Source organism: Hypanus sabinus, chromosome 1, assembly GCF_030144855.1.
Source record: "Hypanus sabinus isolate sHypSab1 chromosome 1, sHypSab1.hap1, whole genome shotgun sequence".
Classification (NCBI taxonomy): domain Eukaryota; kingdom Metazoa; phylum Chordata; class Chondrichthyes; order Myliobatiformes; family Dasyatidae; genus Hypanus; species Hypanus sabinus.
This window is the reverse complement of record NC_082706.1, coordinates 179,363,802-179,382,489: the sequence shown is the minus strand read 5'-3', so window position 1 is coordinate 179,382,489 and position 18,688 is coordinate 179,363,802. Positions and strand designations below refer to the sequence as shown.

The 18,688-nt window shown below is 38.2% G+C and overlaps 1 protein-coding gene across 7 annotated transcripts in view; it reads right to left on the bottom strand.

The window, feature by feature from the left end:
- Window positions 1-18,688, bottom strand: part of c1h8orf34 (chromosome 1 C8orf34 homolog) — a 319,455-nt gene that overhangs the window by 18,153 nt on the left and 282,614 nt on the right. For 3 of the 7 annotated variants that reach the window (XM_059982462.1, XM_059982473.1, XM_059982479.1), the window contains exon 12: window positions 14,348-14,826. In XM_059982462.1, coding sequence (XP_059838445.1) covers window positions 14,348-14,826 — 479 coding nt within the window. Of the gene's footprint in view, window positions 1-14,347; window positions 17,246-18,688 lie in introns of those variants that run through there. The other 4 variants (XM_059982499.1, XM_059982513.1, XM_059982505.1 and 1 more) reach the window with 4 other exon arrangements.

The window sequence follows — 18,688 nt, the reverse complement described above, 5'->3', positions numbered from 1 at the left end:
TAGAACCTATGGACTAATTAATAGCAAACTTTAGTAACATCTTAATAATGGCATTTCACTTTAATTGTATAGAATGTTTCTGTCCATAGAAGATGTTCTGACCAATTTAAAACTGTAAAACAAATGCATTAACAAAACAATTATCTATAATATTCATCCTACAAATATTCAGCTTATTTAATTCTTCACCAATGCCATATGGCCTTTTCTTGTGAAAATTCTGCAATAGCAAAGTAATGAATATTGATTCACATTTTATTAACATTTTTATTGAGAAATATATGTATCTGAAGAAAATTCTCTATTCTTTAAGTTGTATCGTATACGTAACATTTTCATCCACTTCAGAATGAACATAGGACATTAGCTTAACCTCTGAAAGACAGTGTGTCTGACAATGCAGTACTTCAGCACTGCAATTATTTAACTGTCCCGACTATATAGTCACGTTCTGAAATTAAGCTTGAAACTTCACAAGAGATTCTGCAGCCACACCATCATGACAGTACTAGATTTATAAATTTTTGAATGAACATAATGATCACCTATTTGATCATCCACTTTAAAAAGCGGTTTCACAATTTTAAGAGACTTACAAGTTTTGTCTCGTATTTTCTCATGGTTGAACATATGCTCACTATAACATGGGAGAGTGTTTGTTGATTTAATTTCTTATAATTTTTATCTAGTTAGTTATTTGCTTCAGTTAATTTGAATTAAGAAATAGCTGTGATTAACAATGTTATAAACCAAAAGTCCAATGTAATGAAATAAAAGGAGAATAGCTTTTCCGTTCATTTATGCCATATTATATTTAATAGAGATTTAATAGCACTGTGGATTCATATCTGGACAGTTAGATTTAATACTGGGGTTTATGCTAAAAAAAAGTCATTTGGTCAAAGGTCGTTTAATTTTCTGATGAATGTAAAAGTACTGTAAGATTGCACTCATACCTTTCCCCTAAATGGCTCCAAGAACACACTGATCTTCATTAACAAATGGTAATTCAATAATAAATTTCTAAAATTGCCTGCATTAGCAGAAAGAGGAGCTACTGTAAAATGCTGGCTACATTAAAACAGAATTTCTGAAACTTCAGAGGTTTGAGAAATGAGAGCTTTATTCCAAATCAGGGTGACTCGATATGTATTCTTGTTGACGCTAAGAAAGGAAAATGAGCAATACTTGACTATTCAGCATTACATTCAACATTAAGTTCAATAAACATATTTAAATAAATATTCAAATTAATAAATAGGAGAGTGTTCAAAATATAATAAATCCTCCTTTGGAATTCGTGTCACAGCAGAGGGAAGCATTCAAATAAACAATACAATGACATACATCATGCATCTAGGGAACTGCCAGCTTTTATAGTTTATTGCCCTCAAGTTTACTCAGCTGCCAATATTGTAATGTCTTATTAATATAGGTTGCAGCAGCTAAATTGGAGGAAACCCTTGGGCATGCTGGGTGGGAGCGGTGGAGTGGTGTAGATTATCATCAATACCAGAATATTGCGGGATGCACTTTACACCTGAAAATGTTCCTTTCACAAAGAAAAACTCATGGTGTGAAATCACTACCTGAGTTCACTGCAGAGCGTCTAAGGAAAATAGGATCATTAAAAACCACTGCAATAGATTTAGTTCTAACATAACTTGTGGAAGATTTCTTTGCAAACAGCATGAGTGTTTGAGCTAAGATTGTCTCTGTAGGTTCTCAGGTAAATTGATTACCTCATCTCTGCTTTTTTTCCCCATTTTTGTTTTTCCTCCATTAACAAAATTACCAAATATATTTCCAGAAATGTATCAGATTAAGACACATAGATTAGATATGTAAATTAGGTTCTACAAATGCTGCAATTTCTGCAGTCGCTCATTCAGCATTTGAGGACTGATTATTGTCTAGATGGAGACCTTTCAGGAATCTTTCTCTCCTCTGAGATACTGACACAGAGATGACACCCCATTTCTCATTTAATAGTGTTTACTTTCATTATCTAACCAAACAAAGGACTCCAAACTGAAATTTTTGATTGAGGATTCTCTACAAGGGAAATAATGAATTTACTGATAATAGGAAAAATGTACATTAAAAAAAAAGCAGGATGTTCGAAAATGAAAAATTGATAAAAGCTTCAAGGTGTGCTTACTGAAATCTCAAATTCACTTGTACACTCAGAGGCAACCTTATTATGTACTTCCTGCACCTAATAAAATGTTCATGTTTCTTTGCTGCTGTAGCCCATCTACTTCAAGATTCGATGTGTCCATTCTTCTGCACACTATTGTTGTAACACGTTGTAACATCTGAGTGCTGTTGCCTTCCTATCAGCCTAAGCCTGCCTGGCCATTCTTCTTTGACCTCTCATCTTAAAAAGGCATTTTTGCCCATAGTACTGCCATATAACCATATAACAATTACAGCACGGAAACAGGCCATCTCAGCCCTTCTAGTCCGTGCCGAACGCTTTCACCTAGTCCCACCGACCTGCACTCAGCCCATAACCCTCCATTCCTTTCCTGTCCATATACCTATCCAATTTTACTTTAAATGACAATATCGAACCTGTCTCTACCACTTCTACTGAAAGCTCATTCCACACAGCTACCACTCTCTGAATAAAGAAAATCCCCCTCATGTTACCCTTAAGCTTTTGCCCCCTAAATCTCATGTCCTCTTGTTTGAATCTCCCCTACTCTCAATGGAAAAAGCCTATCCACGTCAACTCTATCCCCCTCATAATTTTAAATACCTCTATCAAATACCCCCTCAACCTTCTACGCTCCAAAGAATAAAGACCTAACTTGTTCAACCTTTCTCTGTAACTTAGGTGCTGAAACCCAGGTAACATTCTGGTAAAACTTCTCTGTACTCTCTCTATTTTGTTGACATCTTTCCTATAATTCGGTGATCAGAACTGTACACAATACTCCAAATTTGGCCTTACCAATGCCTTGTACAATTTTAACATTACATACCAACTCCTATACTCAATGCTCTGATTTATAAAGGTCAGCATACCAAAAGCTTTCTTCACCATCCTATCCACATGAGATTCCACCTTCAGGGAACTATGCACCATTATTCCTAGATCATTCTGTTCTACTGCATTCTTCAATGCCCTACCATTTACCATGTATGTCCTATTCTGATTATTCCTACCAAAATGTAGCAGCTCGCACTTATCAGCATTAAACTCCATCTGCCATCTTTCAGCCCACTCTTCAAACTGGCCTAAATCTCTCTGCAAGCTTTGATTATCCTACTTGATTATCCACAACGCCACCTATCTTAGTATCATCTGCATACTTACTAATCCAATTTACCACCCCATCATCCAGATCATTAATGTATATGACAAACAACATTGGACCCTGTACAGATCCCTGAGGCACACCTCTAGTCACTGGCCTCCAACCTGACAGTTATCCACCACTACTCTCTGGCATCTCCCATCCAGCCATTGGTGAATCCATTTTACTATGTCAATAATAACACCTGAAGATTGAACCTTCCTAACTAACCTTCCATGCAGAACCTTGTCAAAGGCCTTACTGAAGTCCATATAGACAACATCCACTGTTTTACCCTCGTCAGCGTTCCCAGTAACCTCTTCAAAAAATTCAATAAGATTTGTCAAACATGACCTTCCACGCACAAATCCATGTTGACTGTTCCTAATCAGACCCTGTCTATCGAGATAATACTGCCATCATTTGATTTTTTTGTTTGTTTTTGTACCACTCTCTGTAAACTCTACAGACTGTAGCATGTGAAAATCCCAGGAGATAACCAGTTTCTGAGATACTCAAACCACCCCGACCTGCACCAACAATCCTTCCATTGTCAAAGTTATTTAGATCACATTTCTTCCCCATTCTGATGTTTGGTCTGGACACCTACTGAACTTCTTGATGACATCTGCATGCTTTTATGCATTGAGTTTCTGCCACATGATTGGCTGATTAGATATTTGCATTAACGAGCTGATGTACGTGTACCTGATAAGGTAGCCACTGGGTCTATAATTTTAGAAGCACATAATATCCCCAAACCCTTTTATAATTTGAGTGGAGTCATTGAGCTGGAAGTTGTAAAAGAAAGTGGCGTTACATACTATTACTGTTTTCTCTTGAGCTAACCTAAACTATCTATATTATATAGATGCTATACTTTATGCTTATTATAGAAATGATATTGATAAAATGCATTTATATAAACTATAGTTCCAATAAGGTAGGCTATCTGTTCAGTTCATTATGTCTCTACTTGTTTTACCTCATTGCAATGAGTAAGTGCAATGGGTAGACAAATTAAAGAAACATTTATAACTATTATCTGCTCATTAAAGTTATTACCTAGAGGAAGCCTTCCAATATGGGAATGAATCATCGAAACACAATAATACAGAAAAGGACCTTACCTCATCAATGCCAGCTGTAATGCATATCTGCACTGATCTCACTTACTGACTTTAAGCCTGTTTCCCTTCATATGCCAATCTGCACTTTGTCTTTTTGGATCCCACCCTTTGTCCCATTTGTTTGAAGCCCTTTTCCTGTTATCTTTACATTACTGTGTTATATTTAATTGGTGTACAAACTGCAAAAGACTGTTCAGGATAGAGGATATTCTACAATATTAGGGAGGAAGACAGATAATTAAAGGTGGATGAATGAGTTTTGCAGGTTTTGAAGAATAAAGCATGTAATATCTTATGTATTATACAATTAGATCATTCATATCATCAGGCTCATGATAGCTCTCAGCACAGCATGTCATGTTCCCACCCCTTTCTATTTTCCTACAGCCCTGTAATTTTTCCCCCCTTTAATTCACAATAAGGGGTAATATACAGTGGTTAATAATGGAAGGATGTACAAATTTCACATGGAGAGAAGCTAAAGTCAGGATTGAACCTGGGTTCCTCAAGCTACTGTACAAAGTTTCTTGTAACTATTGAATTACTGTCCTCTCCAGAAACCAATTCTGAAATCCACTGAGAAATCCCAGAAAATCTCTAATCATGTAATATGAATGGAATCTGGTATTCACTCACGAAACAACATTGAACAGTTATAACTGGAAAGACATTTAGCATGTAAGTGGTAAGACTCTCCAAATTTCATGTTTAAAAAAAGCAAAAATTAACATTGATTGTAAAACTGTGAACTGAAAAGGAATGCTGATCCTTTCCCACCAGCCAGAACATGCCCTCTTCTCATTGTTACCATCAGGTAGGAGGTACAGAAGCCTGAAGACACACACTCAGTGATTCAGGAACAGCTTCTTCCCCTCTGCCATCCGATTCCTAAATTGACATTGAACCCATGAACACTATCTCATTAATTTTTATTTGTTTTTTTTTAACTACTTATTTTAACTTAATCATTTACTAGACATATATATATATATATATATATATATATATATATATATATATATATATATATATATATATACTTACTGTAATTCAGGTTTTTTCCCTCTATATTGATTTATCATACAAAGTTAACAAATTTCATGACATATGATTCATGATATTCATTAAATATCATTATTTAATATCATTAAATTCATGATATTAAACCTGATTCTGGTTCTGATCCGCTCAGTTATTGCACAGATTCATTCTGAATGGACTGACATGGCTGAGATTAATATTTAACTCGAGAGTGTTTACTTTTAGAAATTCTGCATTAGATGTAAATAAACAACCGAAAGGACATTAGCCGACAGAAGTAACTACGAGTAAATGCAAATTTGGATAAAATCTTCAGTGAGTTGTTGAAAATGGCATAACTGAACTCCACACCACAAAAGTTCTTTCCTAGTCTATGAAAACAAAACTAATAGTACAATAAACAAAGACTTGCTGCTGTTTCAACAGTAAATGCATATTACAAAGATGTTGCAAAAAATGCACCTCCTGGGTTAAACTCTACCCAGTACACCACACACTGCTAACATGCTTATTCCTTATAAGTCATGCAAAATTCTTTAATTTGCTATTTTATTGGAGATGGTAAATCATTTAAACTAAACACTTCAATGTCTCCAGTCAATGATAGTGGTTATTCTACCAGTGCCCTGTGGTATAATTTCAAGGCCTTGTTAACATGATCAGTTGTCTGAAAAAAATACATTGCTGAAGTTTCAGCATGCTCTTTTATCCAGTAGACTAATTCTACTGGAAATGATAACAAATGATAACATAGCATGAATATTTAACAGTCACCGTGATGCAGCAAATTAAATCAGGAATTCATATTCAGTCTTTTTATTTCTAATATATTGAGATTCACTCCCTTTAAATGGAAAACGAGACTTCGTTCTGAATCATTTACAGTATGCTGCTCTGGATGAAGGAATAGAAATGCATTTGCCTCAGTCTTACAGATAATAATTTAATTCTTAATATCACTCAGATGTTGTCAGGTCTGAGTCAGAAAAGAACGCAGTGTCAGCATAGCTGGAAACTCGTAAGAAACAACAAATTTATAACTATTATTGTGACTCAGATTTGCTAGCAGTTATGATTGATGGCTTCAAATATGGCCCTAGGCTAGAAGATAATTTAAGCAGTATTGTGCAAAAGATGACGCGGACTGTGTATTCTTGTGTGATTGACTTGTTGGCGTATAATATATGATATATAGGCTGTAAAATGTGAGGGAAAAATGAAAAGGTTAATTAGCCAGATGTATAAAAGAATAAAATGACAGAGGCATCAAAATTGTTTTCAACTGTCAGTTCTTGGTACTGGGCAGCTGCATCCCTTTGAAACAGAAAGAGGGAATCTTTAACTTTTTGTGCATGAAGAAAAATGAGCAAAACAAGTGTTAAAAGTTCATTGCTGGACTTGAGTCATTTCTACCTCTCAGCTATCTTAATTGTTATTTTATTTGGGATGGAGGTTTGGGGAAGGTATTGGGATACCTACCTGATTTAAATGGGAGCTTCATGAATACAGGCAGAGTCCTATTACGGACATTGATAGAAATCTGCTAAAAAGGGCCCTATGGTGAGGTAAGTTTAACACCTTTCCTGGGGTTTGCTTTTCTCTTAGGCAACAAACATCTCAGAATCACTCCACCAACAACTTGGAGCCTTTGCACTGCAGATCTTGAAGATTCAGATCATCTATTTCAATGCTTTATTTGCCTCACTTCTACTGATTATAATTTCATTACATATTTCTCAGATATTATTGCATCACTCAGAGTCCTGCTGGCAGGACATTGAAAATTGTCTTGGCATCTTTTATTTAAGAGGGCAGATCATGACCCCGGTTATAACATCTAATCTGAGAATTTTCATATCCTCCAAAATTGCACTGAAACATCAGCCTAAGTTACACGCTCAGGCTTGAAATTCTAAACCCATGAACTACAAACTCAAAAAATGAGAATGCAATCTCAGAAGCAAAGCTGACACTTTCATTACAGGGTCAGTTTCATAATAACAGCATTCAGTTTTCATCACTCAGCATTTGCATGAAAAGCAAACGACATCTGAACAAATATGTCAAATGAAACAGTATCGGTGATATTACAATGGAACCAAGACCAAATAAAGGAGGTTTAAGATGCAGCTGCGAAGTGTATTTGGCCATTGTACATTAGTTGTTGTATTTTTGAAGTCTAGTAATAAAGTTGCAAATCAAATGATGAAAGTTAGTGCTCAGAAATAACTACAAAACCCAATTTAGTGATTGTCCAATCAGTTGATATTGCACAGCATGGCTTAAAACCAACCTGTAAAACTATCAAGGAGACACACTGCATCACATAGGAGCTCCCTGATCACTTGATATTGCAAAGAAAGCCTTCTTGGAAATAAGAGGAAAGAGGGATGTCCTGTGTCTACAGGAGCCAGGAGATCATACAATTTGAAGGCAATAGTGATCAATTCAAGAGGTCAAGCCTCAGATAATAATCCAGTGTTGGAGCAACTTTAATGACTTCATATGCAGAAGCAATCAAACCTATTCACTTGAAATACTAAGTAAATGGGCCATATGTAATTGTACTTCTGACATCTACAATCTCTTGTAATTTACAAGCTGTACATGACTTAAATGTGTAGCTCTTTTCTCTGCTCTTCCTCTCAACTAAACCCTAACCTAGCAGAAATTCAGATACTTCATGTAAAGTAATGGGAGAATTTACAAGTGGTATGTCATCAGGCATAAATGGTTTATGATCAGAGAGGGGAATGTAGCGACTAGTTGCCAGCTTTTCAAGATCACACAGAGATTCTGTACTGAAGGATCTAGATGAAGATTTCAAAAGAGCAGCCAAGTTGATGTGACTCATTTAGTAGAAATGCACCCTGATGAGCTGGTCTAATCCACAGAAGGTCATGACCTCTATGATCTTGACAAATAGTCGCCATTCATTCATGGGCAGCTCTCTGCTCTCTACACCCCTTCCCATTGTCCTGAAATTTATTTCTTATTCCTTTTCCGCAGATGCTGCCTGACCAACAATCTCAGAATCGAGGAGCTGAGAGGAGCTACAAAGACGAGGCAAAACATTATAAGAGGGGAATTTTAAAACTGAGGCTCGGCTAATGTGGTTCAGCAATGACAAGTGGGAAATAGAGTTTTGGATTATCAAAGAGTCTGGATAGATGGCAACTTGGGAGATTTAATACTGAGCTTGAAAGTAGCAAAGGAATATAAAAAAAGGCTTTGGTAGCTGCTGAACTGAGGCAAAAGTGGAGATCAGTGACTAAAAAGTAAAGAACTGTAGATACTGAAAATCTGAAGTAAATCCATAAAATAACGGAAATCAAGTTCAAGTTTATTTTTATTTCACCCTCACACACATATACCAACAAATAAAACAGTGTTCCTCTGGACCAAGGTGCACAATACTGTACATATAACTCACACAAAACACAAAGTAATAATACTACAAATATATTAACAAATAATAAGGTGCATTTACGACACAAATTAAAAGGTAAACAGTACAACGCTACTAGAACTTCACATGTGTGTGGTATGAAGACCTGGATGGTGGCAGGGAGTTCAGTAGTCTCACAGTTTGTGGGAAGTGGCTGTTTTCCATCTTAACAGTCCTTGTCATAATGCCTTGGTACCTCCTGCCTGATGGTAGGGGGTCAAAAAGATTATTGGACAGATGGAAGGGATCATTGACAATGCTAAAGGTGCTATGTATGCAGCACTTCTGATCAATATCCAGATGAGTGGAAGAGAGACCCAATGACGGTCTCAACCTTTGCAACCTGCACTTGGAGTATTGTCAAAAGTTTTGGGCTCCATATCTCAGAAAGGATGTGGCGTCATTGCAGAGATTCCAGAGGAGGTTCACGAGGATGATTCTTGGAATGAAGGGGTTAACATATGAGGAGTGTTTGACAGCTTTGGGAATTTAGAAAAACATGTAGGGATCTCATTGAAACATACCAAATGTTGAAAGACTAGATAGGGTGGGTGTGCAGAGGCTGTTTCCTATGGTGTGAGTATCCAGAACTACAGGGCACAACCTCAAAACCCTTTATAGGGTCCTGAAATTAGGTGCCTTGAAACTCCCATGCCAAACAGTGATGCAGCTAGTCAGGACATTCTTGATGGTGCTCCTGTAAAAATTGGTAGACTGTGGGTGGACGGGGGAAGGCTCACTGAGATCTCCTCTGGAAGTGGTGAGGTGGTGTTGAGGGACCGGGTGAAATCATCCATTATGTGCGCTCCCAGAAACAAGGTGTTCCTACCCCTCTCCATGGAGGGGCCATTTATCTGCAAAGAGGAGTGGTCAGCCTATACCTTAAGTCCACAATAATCTCTTTAGTCTTGTCCACGCTGAACTCAAGTTGTTGTTCTCACACCATTCTACCGGCTGCTCTACCTCCTCCCTGTATGCCATCTGGTTGTCATTGTTGATGAGACCAGCCATCAGCGAAGTCAGTGATTTGGCTTGGGCTGGATCTAGCAGTATAGTCATGTGTTAGTAGCGTGAACTGTAGCGGGCTGAGGATGCAGCCCTGGGGACATCAGTGCTCATCGTGAAGGAGCTAGAAACATTGATGCAGTCACGGACCAACTGTGGTCTTTCTGTCAAGAAGTCCAAAATCCAGTTACAGAGAGAGCTGCTGAGGCCCAGACAGGACAGTTTAGCCACCACCTTCTGAGGGATGATTGAATTAGATGCTGAGCTGGTCAATAAACAGCATCCTGGCATATGAGGCACCATTTTCCAGGTGGGACAGGAAGGACAGGAGGGCAGAAGCAATGTCATCACCAGTGGACTGATTTGAGTGATAAGTAAACTGGAGAGGGTCCAATGTAGCAGGAGGATGGGACTGACTGTGATCCATTATTGTTGAGGTCAGTGCCACATTGTGGTAGTCATTAAGGCAAGTTACTGTTGTCTTCCTTGAAGCATACAGGGAGAGTGGGCCATTCCAGAGTGATGTTGTAGATGTTACCTCGGCTGCACAGACCCTCAGCATCTGACCAGGTACGTTATCAGATCTTGCAGCTTTACGTGGGTTGCCCTGCCTAGGGTCTTCCTAACATAAGCTGTGTCCAGTCAGAGAGTCTGCTCCTTTGGGGAAGGGGGGCCTTCCTTGCTGACACATCATTCCACGCATCAGATACTCAACAGGCCTAGCAGTATTTCAGAGAAACAAATTTAATCTTCATGAGAAAGCTAGAAAACAATTTAAGTTGCAGAGAAGGGTGGTGGTGGGGGGGTGGAGGAGGTGGGGGTGATGGAGACAGATAAAGAAAAGGAATATCTAATCTACCTCAGAATTTTCTATTCCCAATTGAAGTTCATCAAGTTGTAATATTACCTCAGTTCTTTACTCCTTGCTAACGCTGTCCAGTCTGCAGGATATTTCAAGGATTTTCTGATATACAATGCATTCAAAAGTATATTAGTTTGTTGCTGTTCCTCTTCACACCTTGTGGCACAATGGGTGGCAACCTTGCCATTTCTTTAGCATTTAACTATGTTTTACAAGGCCAAATTGCTAGGTCAATGCTCAACCCTGCCTGGATGGAAAGCATGCAAGAAGCCAGCTGGATTTGAACTCTGGGCCATTCATCTTGAAGTCCAGTGTGGATGCCACTGCACTACTGGCTGGCTTAGTACGTTAGATGGATGGTGAATGATACTGAATGTCTTCTAAATTTCTTAATTACTCTCTGATCTCACTTCTACCATATCTTTCTTATTGTAATATTGGGGCATACATTCCAAGATTTCAGTTGGATGAGAAATTTTTTAAGGTGCAATTAAACCTATTACACTGTGCAGATTAAGGGTTCATATTATATTGTTTATCCAAACTCACCTGCCAAATTACTACATGATCAAGGTGCAAGGGTTTCACTGCTGCTCTTACAGGGTTAAGCATCAAAAAGTCTCCCAATGTAATTAAAAACAGGCACTGATACGGCACAAACCTTTCAGAGGATATCAACATCAGAATGCTTTACTCCATACAAGTCAGCACATACGTTTCTGTTTTAAACAAATGCGCAAAGTATAACCCACATCAAATATTGTGTGAGACGGTCACTTGTGAATGCAAGTTGAGGCCCTGCTGGAAGCAATAACATATAGAATAGAGGGCTGAGTTGGCTCTGATCCCTCTAAAATTAGAAATAAAGAGCAGCCCACTGCTAAAATTGAAATCAAAGGTCCAACCTATACAATGCAAGAGTCGAAACTGGATCAGCACATGCAACTTTACCTGGGAGAAAAGAGAATTATCAAACACTGCACAAGGAACAGAAGGTTATGATTGCAGTGGACTTTCTTCTCTGACCTTCTACATAATAAGTAATTACATTTTGTGAAACATATATTCATAAACATACAATGATCTTTAATGCATTTGTTTCCACAAGTAGTTATTGGTTTGATTTAAGATAAATGTAAATTCTTAAGACTTGACGTTACATGCCTGTTTCTTATTAAATCTAATTTGTGCCAAACTGCTGACTGGGGATAATTATTGATTATCTGACATGCATTCTTAAAGGGCTTTGCACATCTGTATTCTTTTTGAAAGTGAAACAAAAAAAAGCAGATTTATTTCCTCTGCAATCTTACTGCAAACATGACATGGTTCACAGGAAACATTAAGGTGCTTTTGTTTCATAGACAAAGTTCTTGGCAGGCACCAAACTTGAATCACTTAAGTAAAGGAATTGAGGATTTGGGGAAAATAAACAGGAAGTTCCATTTGAAATGAATGAATGTTATACTGCTAATAAGCTGAAATTCACAGGGGCTAAACGTAAGCACAATAGGATATAGTTATTAAGAAACTCTGGCACCAATGCTGTTGACATCAGCGAGGCCAAGAAGACCATCCTTCATTGAAGGCTGACAAATACTCAGGCCACTCAGAGCACACCTGTGGCAGAAAAACACTACGAATGTAAGACTATCCTGCATCCTTTGAACCCCTTCGTAAGGGAGGAATAGCACTTTGTTTTAATCTTCTATTGATCCAAGCCCAGATGCCACAAAGATTTGCAACACTAAAGAGGCAAAATTACAGCAAACTAGCCATGAATTGCAGTAAGCCACAACTCATCTACGTAAAGTGCATTTAATGTCAAAATACATCTCAAACCCATTCTGGAACTGTGTTCAGACAAAAATGAATGCAAATCTATAATGAGTTGTAATGGGCTGATAAAAACTTTTCTAGCTAAGACTGAACTCTGTTAGGAGTAGAGTGTTCTATATTGAAACATTATGAGTCACGTGTATTCTCCATGAATGGTTCTGAAATAAGCTAAGATAAAGACAGAAAAGGAAGACATTAAGCATTAGGTGCTTTGTCTCAAAAGTAATTTCAGCTCTCCAGCATTGAGACAAGTTTGGAGAAACATGGAATTTTCAGTCTCAAAATGAGGTGACTGAGAGATATACAAGGTTGATTAAGAGTACAGGAAAGGTAAAACTGTAAAATCACTTAAGACACAGTGTTGTCTTTAAAATGGCAAATTTAAGATAAATACTAAAAAGATTTGTTTTCACAGAATGAGAGAAGTAGAGGTACATAACTTGAAAATGCAAAAGAAAATGGCTGCTACGATGTGGTTGGTGTAGGGAGTATGTGCTAAGGAAAGGATAAAAACTGCATGTTTCCTGCCACTCGATGCTTCAATCTTCCTTTAAAGCTAATGATTACTTTCTGAGGCATCAAACTTATACAGGCTGTCACCAGGTAATGAATAGGTTCCATTTTTAAGACAACTATAAGTTACATTTGTCCAAATCAAAAAAATACACAAAATTTACTCAATATGGCAACCACATCACCACAATGTTACAAATGAATGGAATCAGTGTGAAGAACAGCTACAAAACGTGCAGAGGGAAAGGAAAATACTACCACACTTCCTAGGAACACACATTTCTACTTACGCCAGACTTTTTATTTTAATAGTGTTATGAGAGCTCATTCAAATGTAGGGAGTGTTTATAGGTTCAACATATTTAACTTTGGATTGGCCTGTATGACAAAACACAACAGGCAAATTGTGCTAAGCAAAGCCCTGCAAACATAAAGCAATGAAAACGTCCATTATTGATAGAAGAACATACACAGGCCAGGGCACTGAGAAAATTCCATTGTACATCTTCAAAGATTGCAAGGGATCTTATCTCAACCCCCCCCCCCCCCCATCATAAAGTATCTGTAGTAACAACTTAACATTGCAATTTAACGATGTTATGTCTCAGTACAAGAAAGCGACATCACTTTAAATTATGTACTCTTAGGTCTAGAACTCAGGATGCTTTCATTAAGACATCTAAGAAAGTGGGCTGAATGGCTTTCATCATTAAAAATTAACATGTCATTTTGTGAAGCAAAAGATACCATGCCTCCTCCCCTGAGAGACAAACTGAACAATGCTGACAATGATTAGATTTAATACCAATACTAATATGGTGAACTTATGAACTATGGGTTAAACCAGAAACATAAAGATCCATTTAAATTTTTCTGAAACATGCTATTACTTTTCATGGCCCAAATGAAAGTCAACATGCAGTTGCATTTTTTAAATCACGTTTGTACTAATATTTCTTTAATAATATTGTGGGACAGGGATAGTTCTCCTTGATCATGTAAATCTTTGTTTGTTTTTAACTCCAATAAAACTACATATTGAAGCCCTTATAAAAATCTTTTTCACACATACATTAATTTTTGGTGACATTTTAATTAGTTAATTTGCAGAGGAGCAAAGTTTAATTTCCAAATGAGGTTTACTTCATTCTGCACCCCTTTAAGTACTTGTAACCAGCCATCATATCAATCTATTTCTTCTCACCTCTGAAAAATAGCTCCTTTGTGAAATATTCCCAGCCGTAACTCCAGTCTGACTAATTGGAGAACCAAGGGATCTCCCGACTTGAGTTGTAAATGTTGTCAGTTTGTTCTTTGGATTACTGAATGCTTCTTCTTTAGTCACTGGGTGGCTAGAAAGTGGACTTTGAAATAATTGACTGTTCAGCGTTGCAGGCCTGCTTGCTTGTGCTGATGATGTTCGAGATCTGGTATGCTGGCCATTTGGAGTCTCTGGCCTGCTGCTTTGGTTACTGGAGCTCTGCAGTAGCTTGCTTCCTTGGATCAGTGGAAAGTCTTTCCCAATAGGGCTTGATGGTATCTGAGGTCTAGAACTTTGGCCCAATAATGTTTGCGACAGACTTCCATGGTAATTTGACATACTTAATCTACTTTGAATATTGGAGCTCCGTTGCTTTTCAGATTCAAGTGTTAGTGATTTTGCAGCAAGATCCTTGTCAAGTTCTGTAATAAGAAAAGGTTTAATTCAGTCTTGGCTCCAGATATTAACAGTAAATGAGAATCTCAAATAAAAGATTTTTTTTTAATTCAAATTAACTGCGATAAGAGATGAACTAAAAATGATATAGATAGAAAGTAATGACAAAAAAAAAGAAATCTAAAATATACTAGAAGCGATTAACCAGTATTTACTAAAATTACCATATCCTGCACACCAAGGCATAATGCCTCAGAAAACTTTATTATTAGTCAAGTGCACAAAAAAGTATAGCATTAAATGAGCAGGTTAAAGGAATTAACATACATTTCACTATCTGATTCTACTGCATTAAATTTTGCAGTTTATTTCATTTTAATAAGAAAAATAATTAACGTTGAATAACTATTTTTTAAGGTAAGCATTTTGTTTCCTTGAGACAATCTTGAGAAAATTTTAAGAATGGTGGATTGGCATAATAACACTTCAGCTAATAAAACTCCACTGTCAGCACATGGAGCCTTGGAGCTCGACAAGTGGCCCCCAATTTAGGTTGGGTCTCACCAATGTCGAGGAGGCAGCAACAGGAACACCGAATACACGACCCCAAACAGATTCTCAGGTGAAGTATTCACCTGGAAGGACTGTTTGGGGACCTGAATGGAGGTAACGAGAAGGTAAATGGGCAAGTGTAGCATATCTGATGTTTGTAGGGATATGTGCCAGCAGGAAGCTTAGTGGAAGACAAGTTGACAAGGGAATTTCCTGTGATTGGCCTATATCCCTCTTAAGCCAAGTCCAGTGACTTATACAACTGCAGCATTATGTCATAACTCCTAGACTCATTGCCCTGACACACTGAAGGCTAGCATGCTAAATGCCTTTTTCACAATGCTGTCTAGATATGATGGGTGCTTTCAATGAGCTGTGCACGAGTACTCTTAAGCCCCACTGTTCCATTACAATCCCTAGTGCCCTAGCATGCTTATATATAACTCCTAAGATGGTTTGCCTTTCTAAAATGCATCACTTTGCACTTATCTGTACAGAACTCCATTGCCGCTCCTCGACCCCATACCCGAACTGATCAAGATCCCCTTGTATTCCACGATAATTTTATTCACTGTCAACAACACTTCCTAACTTCATGTGATCTGTAAAACTACTGATCAAGCATTGTGTATATGCATCCAAATCATTTATGTTTGGCCTCCGTCGGTCATGGTCGACCATAGGTACTGCACGTCTGGTAGTCACCAGGAGTGGCCTCTCCAGGGTGCAAGCCAGGGTAGAGTTGATATGGAGATCCGTCTGTTGCCCATGCAGTGGGACCCCCCTCTCCAAGCTGACAACAGGTCCAGAGGAACGACGGAACTCGATACAGTTTGGTGCCAGCAGCATCGCAGGAGTTGCCGTGCCGGTGCTGGGTACAGCAGTCAGCCGCCTTCGGGACTCCGACTCCAGATTTTTCCTCGGGGTTTATTCCCAAAGCCTTTCCTGTGAGTGGGTATAGCCGCAAGGCAGCGGTGGTTTTAAATTGGCGTTTTCCCTCTCCAAGATGAGCTACCATCCGTGGTTAAGGAGCCCCATCTGCCCAGAGCAATTGGGTTTAAGGCGCCATTGGTCCAACTTTTCCCCTTCTCCTTTCAGTGAGAACAGCTCCACCGGGCATAAGAATTATGCCACACGTGAAGGCCAGGAGTCAGACTTGGTTGCCAGAGGCTGTTTGAGACGCACGCCATGAAGAGTATTTGTTTAGCAGTGGGAGCTCGTCCCCACTACCACCCTTCAGCTATGACTACCTTTGGAGACAAAAATAAATATAATATATAAATATAATATAAATAAATATTGAATATCATAATATAAATATTCAAGAACAAGAGTTCTAACACAAAACCCAGCACACACCACTAGTCACTGGCCTCCCTTCCGAGGCACAGCCTTCAATCACCCTGAAGCCTGCTCTCAAATCTGCAAGCCATCAGCTCACTATAAATTGGATAGAGATGAGTTTGCCGCAGTAGAGTAGCGGTTAGCACAATGCTATTACAGCTCAGGGTGTTCCAGAACTCAGAGTTCAATTCTGGCGCTGTCTGTAATGGGGTTTGTACGTACTCTCACAGGGAGAGCGTGTTTCCTCTGGGTACTCCTGTTTCCTCACACAGTCCATCTTTGGTTAGTATTGGTTAGTAGGGTAATTGGTCATTGTAAGTAGTCTTAGCGGTGATGATGCGCAGGAACGGGAAGAGGCCAATGACAATCCAGAAGGGGAGGTTCTGCTGCAAGTGTGGACTAAGTGATCTTGCTCAGTGCAGAGGAGAAGATTACTGAGGGCCCCCTAACTGTGAGGAAATTTCTGAAGAATATTAAGCATAGTCTTTGACTTACCTGGCATGAGATGAGTTCCTTTTCAAATCTTTGACTTTCATCATGGCTGCATACCTTAAAAATAATCCTAGGTGTCATACCATTTATCCTCTCATGCTACTTTTCAGGTTTGCATCAATGAATTAATTCCTGATCTTTTACTTAACTGTTTTGCTACAGAATCACTCTACCTCCTGAACTCTATATACAACTACTTTCCTCAATGCTGATGCTAAGAATGGTTAAAATCTACATCGCTTTGAACTGTTGATATATGTTGAGCAATAATTACACAGATATCACTAATATTGTTGTGTAATGAGTATCTCAACATATTTAGCAAAAATTGAGGAGCTGTAATGAAGGATTAAAATTCCAGACCAATTGTAAACTGTACATATTCAATAGGTTCTTAATGAAATCCAATGCAGGGCGTAGGGTATGTAAGAAAAAGGATCTGGAGTCATCTCTCGGCCCTTCAAGCCTGCCCTGACATTCAATACAATCATGATTGCTCTGCACCAAGCTTCAACTCCGCTTCTATGCAAGGTCTGCACAGCCTGGATTTCCTCAAGTTTCCAAAAATATGTCTGCTTCTTTTTTGAATACTACCAATAATCTGATTTCCATCTCACTCCACTCTTAAAGGAGAAGTTAGTACAGACCTTTTAAATGACCACCCTCTCATTTTGCAATAATGTCCACTCATTTTAGATTCCGCAATAGGTGAAAATGAGTGAACGTCTATCCTGTCAAGCCCCCTTAAGGACTTTTATGTTTCGATAACATTACCACTCATTCTTCTGAGCTGCAAAGAACAGAGTTCTGATTGCTACAGTGGCTTGTGATAGGACACCCCAGTCATACTAGGAATTAGCTTAGTGAATCTCATTTGAATGTCTTTGTTGCAAGTACATCTTTTTTTTAAATTATGATGACCAGCACTAGACCACACTGTACAACTCAATCACTCTTGTCCCCTTATGACATTTGTCTTCCTAACCACTTACTAAACCTGTGTGCTAACATTTTGCAATTTCTACACAAGACCTAAGTTCCTCTTCATTTTGTTCATTTCTATTAGGTCTTCATTTCATTATGCATTCCTTTAGACTTGTCTTACCAAAGTTCATGATCTCACACTTTCCCACATTAAAATCATTTTGTCTATCCTCAACCTGTCAATATCCAGCTGCACAATCTTTATATCCTCAACACAATGTACCACTGACTGATTATTGTGTCAGTGCTAAGTAACAATTATCGTTCATAATAAAGAATTAGATTTCAAATCAGTTAAATCTACTGTCCATCAGTAATGTAATGAGCTTTGCAGAATTTATTTGGTAACATCAGTTTCAATTGAAGCTACTGAACAAAATGACCAATTATTGGCTTGAAATCTATGCAGGATATACAACTGGCAGCAATTTGGTTCACACTAATTAGATGTGCTTACAGTTTACAATATAGTTCTGATCCTGTAAACTGTTTATAATCTATCTCCTAAACACTTGT